The sequence below is a fragment of the Montipora capricornis genome, chromosome 9 (assembly GCF_036669925.1).
Source record: "Montipora capricornis isolate CH-2021 chromosome 9, ASM3666992v2, whole genome shotgun sequence".
Lineage (NCBI taxonomy): Eukaryota > Metazoa > Cnidaria > Anthozoa > Scleractinia > Acroporidae > Montipora > Montipora capricornis.
Genome location: NC_090891.1, coordinates 13,835,461 through 13,842,960, shown reverse-complemented (window position 1 = coordinate 13,842,960; position 7,500 = coordinate 13,835,461). Strand labels below are relative to the sequence as shown.

Here is a 7,500-nt window from a genome sequence, read left to right as displayed (position 1 = left end):
CCAAACACGTTCACACGGTACTTGTCTAACACACCTAGCAATCGCATAATATATGCCAGAAAAAACAAAACAAACGGAATTGTGCCTTTTGTTAACAGTTTGCTAACACGGTAGATGCTTGTGTTTTAACACGCAATTTTAACACGGTAAATTCCTTTGGCCTTGACACAGTAACTCTGTGCTTTTTCTTCAAACACGGTTTGGTCATTAACCCAAAGCAGAGTAGGTTACCTCTGTTTATTATAAACAAGATGTTCGTTTAATCAAAGATCATGAAATTCGTTCTGTGTGCTGACTTGATTTGTCAACATATGGACGTGAAATTTATGAACTCAACTTGTGTAACAGTTGTTCATTTCCAAGTTTCAGCAGCATCTTCTGTTACCTAGCTGCTTGTCAAGGATTTTCCGATGATACCTTAAGTATGGTTGGTCGGCCCGCTAAGCTACAAACTCCACGGATCACGCTTACTTGCATCATAGTTAGCTGTTATGCTTGCATGCCCAATTTACAGAAAGCTTAACTACAGAATTGTGACAAAGCGGCGGGTCCCTTAAATTTGCTGAAATTTAACGCTTTTATAGTGAGGCCAAAGGTGAGAGTGACGGTGAGTGTGAGGTTAGGTTGGGCCTAACCTAGACATATAATACTCGTCACATTTGTTGGAACACCCATCCCCGGTGTCCACTCCTTCAGTGTTGATTTTCACAACTACTAGCAGTCGCCTGAAAAATTGTCACACAACATTGAATTGGGGTAAGGGGGGTGTGGTATAAGCTACGATCTTGTAGCGTAGGCCATTTGCTAAGTTTTCCAACTTCATATGTCTAGTATTGTGTGAGTAATGGTCTGCCTAGGTATCAATCCCTGCAATGCAAAATACGCCGTTTCCGGTGAAAACAGTTTAAGAAGCTCTACTCCCTAATGGTTGGACATGTTTATCAAGCACAACGGTCAACGTTGATTGAAATACTACTGAGTCAGATTAGCTATTACAGGGCTCGAGACTAACGGTAGCCAACTAGCCAGAGACAAGTAAAAATTCCATTTTGGATAGTGGTTTGAGCTTCACTAGCCATTTTGGCTAGTGAAAATTTGTGAGCACTGGAAACCCAGAGGAAACCAATTAAAAGTTAATTTCAATTTTTTCACAAAACGAAATTGAGTCAAAGTGTGTAGAATTTAAAACATCGGCTGTAATAAATGTCATATATAATTTATTGGCTCAAACAAGAACTTTAAATTACTAAAATGCGAAAGAATGATTGACTTTTTTGTTTGTTTTTAACGACAAACGAACTGTTTGCCGCTAATAATTAGTCATGTGTGAAATCATGCGGAACTATGAGCATCATGTTTCGTGTGCACAGAATCTGGAGGTCACGCACGCTTTCAAAAACTTTCAAAATTCGCAGTTCAAAAATTTGAATGATGCCGATATAATATCGATGCCTGTGTTTGCAACGTGTAATAAAGTTAAGATGGAACGAATTATTGTGTTCTTGAGAAATCGTGAATTGACGTTTTGAAAGAATGGAATGTTTTTCGGCGGCAAGTTGCAAAGTTCTGTGAGAATTTCTCACGGAAGCGAAAGCTTCAGTTTTCTTTGTTGAGCGACGCCTATAATGATAGGATCGATGCCTAGGTTTGCAACGTATAGAGTTAAGGAGGAACGAATTATTTGTTTGTGAAAATCGTGAATCGCTATTTTGAAAGAAAAGAATGTTTTTCGGCGGCGCCAGTTCCGAAGTTTTGAAGGCGGTTCTGTGAGAACCATGGGCACGAAAACTTTGTACTTATCAGTTGTTCATTCAAAGCATACTGCAAGCTACACAGGCCAGCATTTACTTGACTTGATGCGATGACGGATATTAGAGTATATCTTGCGGGTGGAAAGGAAAAGAGCTCTGAAAAGAACAACACCGAAAAAGTTCACAAGAGGCCCATCGAAGAAGGCAAAGTTCCTCAGTCGAAACGAAAGTTTTTGCCTTCATGGAAGACTGACTTTCCATGGGTATACCATAGAGATGGGGCAATGTTCTGCTCAGTGTGTGAGGATAGGCCCAATTTATCAGATTCGTCCTCGGCATTTGTTTCAGGCAGCTGTGTAAATTTCAGGTTAGATTCTCTGAGAAGCCACGCAGGATCCGTTGGACACCAGAGAGCTGCAGATGCCTTCCGAATTGCAGCCAACCCACGAGAAGCAGTCATCCCATGGGCATTGAGACGACTGAACAAAGAGGTAGCTTTAAAGCTTGAAAAACGTTTCGACATTGCATACTTTGTTGCAAAAATGGAGATGTCATTTACAACGTATCCTCATCTTTGTCTATTAGAAGAAAAGCATGCAGTTGAGCTAGGACAGACTTACAGAAATGATAAAGCTTGCAAAGATTTTATAGTTGCCATATCTGATCAGTTTAAGAACGAGATTGGAGAGCAACTGCAAAGAGCACAATTTCTGGGTGTAATGGCAGACAGTGCAACAGATGTGGGTGTTCGGGAAGTTGAGGATGTCTACATGTATGTGCGTTACTTGAAAGATGGAGAACCAGTGAATACATTTGTAGGGCTTAGGCCTTGCCCTAACGCCAAAGCCCCGGGTATCACTGAAGCTGTTAACAGTGCTATGAGGGATGTGTGTGACAACTGGAAGGAAAAAGCGGTCACCCTTGGCACTGATGGAGCAGCTGTAATGGTTGGAGAAGTAGGGGGAGTTTTTGCCTTGCTGAAACGCGATATCCCTCACCTGATCAAGGTGCACTGTATAGCTCACCGATTAGAGCTGGCCTTTGCAGATACTGTTAAGGCTATTCCAGAGCTAGTAGAGGCTAAGACTATGCTCCAAGGGATATGGAAGCATTATCATTATTCCCCTAAGGCCGTTCGTGAGTTGAAAGAGTTGGCAGAAAGTATGCAAGTAAGGGCGTACAAAGCTGTGAAGGCAGATGGCACCAGATGGGTACCCCATTTGAAGCGAGCTTTAGACGTACTTCTTTCGAAGAATTACTACGCGGTAGTTAGCCATTTGCAGCACACCTCGCAAGCAAGGGATGCAAGTATAACAATGCAAGGCAGATCGTCTAATTACTGCAAAAAGTTGGTCAATTACAAGTTCCTCTTATTCCTCCACCTGCTTCTTGACATACATGTAGTCACTGCAATTAGCAAGCTGTCACTTCAATTCCAGGAGGACAAGATGTCAATATCTCAACTGCAAGACAAAGTGAATGCCCTGTCATCAATGCTTGACTCATTCAAGGTCAGGGCAGGAGAATATCTGAACTCATTTCAAGAAGAAGTGAGTGATGGAAATCTTTACAAAGGACTTGAGCTAACCAGGTCAGAGCGGGATACAGCATCCTTTGCCAGCAGCAAAGATGAAATCATTAACAAAGCCACAGCATTTATCACCGAGAGATTCCGAGGTCTTGGTGGAACATCAATTTTGACAGATCACAAATCATGGCCTTTAAACAACAGACAGCAGCTTTTTTTCTATGGTGAAGATGCTATTCAGGTTTTATCTCATCATTTTGAGGCTCTACTCGACCAACACCACTTCAACTTACAGTCCTGTCGTGATGAGTGGATGGAGATCAAGGTGCATTTGCAGAGGGAGAGGACAGAGCTGCAGTACAGTACCATTGAGTTCTGGAAGGGCAAGTTTCAGGTGCGGGAACGTTTCCCCAATTTCCTGCTGGTCATCGAAATTTGTCTTGTTATCCCCGTCCAAACTGCCTGCTGCGAGAGAGGCAATTCATGTCTCAACAGGATCATGTGTGACTTCCGGTCAACACTTGGTGTCTCTACTGTGGAAACACTCATGCGCATTTCTATTAATGGTGTTTCTCCAGAGCATTATCACTCAGCTTTGGCCGTTGCCAGGTGGCTTGACTCAGGGGAGAGAGCAAGGTGACCAAACTACAATGTTTAACTTATACAGTGCAACTTGATAAATAAGTGATGTAATTAAAATAAGTTGTCTATTCTCTAGTGAGTTATTCAAGTTCCAACCCCTCGAAATTCAAATCATTGAAAGCAGCATCCGTTTTGTATTTAAACTGCAGTGTTTATAGACTTTTGTATATTCAAAGTGTGAAGTTTGCATGGATTAGTGGGTTTGAAAACACGTTCTCACATCCAGTTTCAGAGTTTTAATAGCCATGTTAAATTTGTACCAGTGTCTTTCTCGGTATTATGAACTTCATTGACGATGAAGAATGGAACCTATAGTGTTTGATTTTAATAAGCGCGATTAGTGACGTCTGTTTTATTATGAAAATTCCAAATGTAAAGCATACTAACTTGAAGTTATCGCACGTCAATAGTATAGTGGCTGGTTCGATAAAAAGGTACTGATTGACAAGATGAATAAAAGAAGTAAGAAGTTGAGTTCACAAGTCTGGAAGAATTTTTTGTTCACGATACAGTAACAAATGTCTGTGTCTGGCTAGTGAAAAATCTGTTTTGGCTAGTGAATCAAACCTGTCACTAGCCACTGGGCTAGCAAGTTGAAAAGTTAGTCTCGAGCCCTGGGCTATATATGCAAGTTTACTATAATTATCACTAGCTCCATGAGTGGGTAAGATGAACCAAATTCCTTGCTGTGATTGGCTACCTCGGTGGGCAAGATGGAGCTATACTGCCTGCTCGGGACATCTAACTTGGTCCCACAAGATCAAACATCTTTTTTTGTGTTTTACCTCATATTATAAATCTTTCATTGACCAAGCTTGTTCTGTCAAGATGGTTGGATATTGGCCTTGTTCTTTTTTTGCGTGCTTAGGGGCCTCTGAACTTCGTCTAGGTCCATAAACACGCAAAAAAAAGAACTTGGCCAATATCCAGACATCTTGACAGAACAAGCTTGGTCAATAACCCATATAGTATTACAGCCCCAGAACACGTTTCTTTCTGCAATTAGACTGCAGACTAAATCAGTTGTAGCAAAAGAGCAGTTCATCGGCAATGGTTGGCGGTGTGATTTTGAAACGCTCTGGCTTAAACCCTGAAAATGTTTAGCCAATAAAAATGACACTTCTTATTAATGCAAAACGACAAGTCTGTAATTTCCTGTTATAATGCAAAACATTTCCATTCTTTGTCATATCCGTACCATGCCACTGTTTACCCTCATTAATTAGGTTAATTTATGTGTGCACAATGGTGAAATAAGTCAATGAATGCTTTCCAAATTCTGCCCTTCTAATGCTTGTTATAAGGAAGAAAGGTATAGGCTTGTAAATATGAAAACGTAATTAGGCTTTTCCAATCACTGGTCTGTGATGACATGGTTTCGAATCAAGAATCTCAGCGGTTCACCATTGTGAACCTTTAGTGAGGTGAAAAATAAACAGTTAATTTCCTTAAAGAGACGATTCACCATGGTGAACCGTGCCGCAATAGCAGGAAATGTGTGGGATTTATGATTCTATATTTACAAACTAGCTTAGAGTACAACCTTGGGATACGATCGTTCTACCGCCTGGACGCACGGTGAATCGTTGACAATCACTTCTCAATTTGCACACATTAATTCAATGTTAATTTCATTATCCTGTAAATTCTTCTTGAGTAGGTACAAGTCTCACATCGGCACGACTGTATGTTATTAAATGCACACTGAACCTCACGAGATGTCAGTCACCCCACCTCTCTCGAGTTATTCCCTTCCCTAACTGCTGTCACGCCATCAGTACCATTGCAAGGAAGATCGCCTTGATTTCAATTGATTCTCGTCTTCATAGTAATTAAGACACCCAATAGGCTGATTTAGCAACAGAACGGGAACGTCAGTGGCGAGGGCGCGCGCAAAAAAAACACCAATGAGAATTCAGAATAGAATAGACTCCACTCTTTTCTTCTCTATTATAAATTCTCATTGGTAGTTTTGCTGCGCGCGACGTCGCCACTGACGTTCCCGTTCTGTTGCTAAATCAGCCTAATGGCACGTGTACGCTACGTTTAATCAAATTATGTACACTGTGTAAACTACTTTACATGGAAATGCAGTAAACAGCATATTAAAGATATTCCCTTATACACCAGACAGTATTTACAATTATTTGGCCTTCGTAAAACTCCTTAATACATACTGCTCGATTATCATGTTCAGACCAACTACCCACTTTTTTTTAGCACAAAGAATGTGAACAGACAATGCCGTTTATCTTAGTAACAAATTTAATTCTTTTCTAAAGAGACTTGCCTTCTGATCTGCATGCTCTACAGACTTGCCGATTTCTTCCAGACATGTACAAATACAATACTCGTTACATTTGTTGGAACACCACGACCTGCTCCCGTCTGACCTTGTAGCTCAGTCAGTAGAGCAGCAGGGATCTAACCGGAAGGTTGTGAATTCAATTCCCACCCTGGTCAGAGTTTTTCTCTGTCCTTGTGTGGGCCCAGTTCCATTTATAGGGCTGAAGCTCACATGGTCTACATGGGTAGAAAACTAGCACTTCAATAGTTAAGTGCCAGTACATGTCCTCCATCTACATGTACATGTATCAAAAAGTCGCTTTTCGAAAGTATTTAAAAACTGCTTTCAACATTTTGTAAAATGTTCTATTATAAGTTTGCAGCTTTTAGCGAACTCCTTTTTAAGTCAAAATTCACAATTTTTTATTTTGGTTTCAACACGTTAATGATGAAGAGCTACTATTAACGTCATTTTACATGTAGCAATTGTGTCAAAAATTGTGTTGGGAGACGGTTATGCAACTGAAAATAAAAGCAGATTCTATACTCACTACAACATCCAATGCGACTGTAGCTGAGATATATCAAGGATAATAAAGAATAAATAAATTTTTATGTTCGTACAGAAATGATCAGGATTTACAGGTATTTTTTTGGGCTGCTTACATGATTCACGGCCCAAGGACGAAGGGATCCTAATTACATTCACCTTTTTTCGAATTACAAGAAAATATTTCTGTTTGGAACTTGCCAATTTAAATATTATCGCAAGAAACGAAAACTCTATCTTCAGGGAAAATTTCAGTTCGTGGTGTTTTGATTCAGGTAAGCTATTCAAGATTATCCTTTTTTTCTCGCGGACGAAGGACACCATACTGTACATGAAAACAATATGACATTGAGAGCTGTCAATCCACGCTCGCGGTATTTTTCAAAATTATTTTGTTCAAAGGATCTCTCCCACCTGGATACAATTGACTTCGCGCTCGAGCGTGTGTCTCTTCGCTAGGACGCCTGAGGTTTTTCTCTCTTAGAGCAACGGAATGGCAAGTTGCAAAGCAGCGCGAAAAACCGGTTCACCGGTTCGTCGCCCTAAGAGAGTAAAAAACCTCTGGATTTGAGGGTAGTGGATAACGAGTACATTTTAGTCAATCGCGGGAGAAATATTTCCAATATCTCTGTCATGTCCTTGTCATGCAAACACATACTTTTAGTGAAACGTTTCTGCCTAGAAGGCATTAACGATGCCGAGAAGATCTTGATAACTTTAAGAGCCAGGCTTTTGTAGTCATG

The 7,500-nt window shown here is 40.6% G+C and overlaps 2 protein-coding genes across 2 annotated transcripts in view; one reads left to right on the top strand and one right to left on the bottom strand.

The window, feature by feature from the left end:
• The window catches only part of LOC138015676 (dynein axonemal heavy chain 12-like), a 319,401-nt gene that overhangs the window by 162,695 nt on the left and 149,206 nt on the right, over nt 1-7,500 (bottom strand). The gene's annotated exons all lie outside the window — the stretch shown is intronic.
• LOC138016197 (zinc finger protein 862-like) lies at nt 1,862-3,919 on the top strand. Its single transcript, XM_068863362.1, has one exon. It carries the CDS (start codon nt 1,862-1,864, stop codon nt 3,917-3,919), a length of 2,058 nt encoding a protein of 685 aa, XP_068719463.1.

What these genes read in the sequence shown, in the direction of transcription:
- LOC138016197 (XM_068863362.1), top strand. Translation starts at nt 1,862, where the DNA reads ATGACGGATATTAGAGTATATCTTGCGGGTGGAAAGGAAAAGAGCTCT.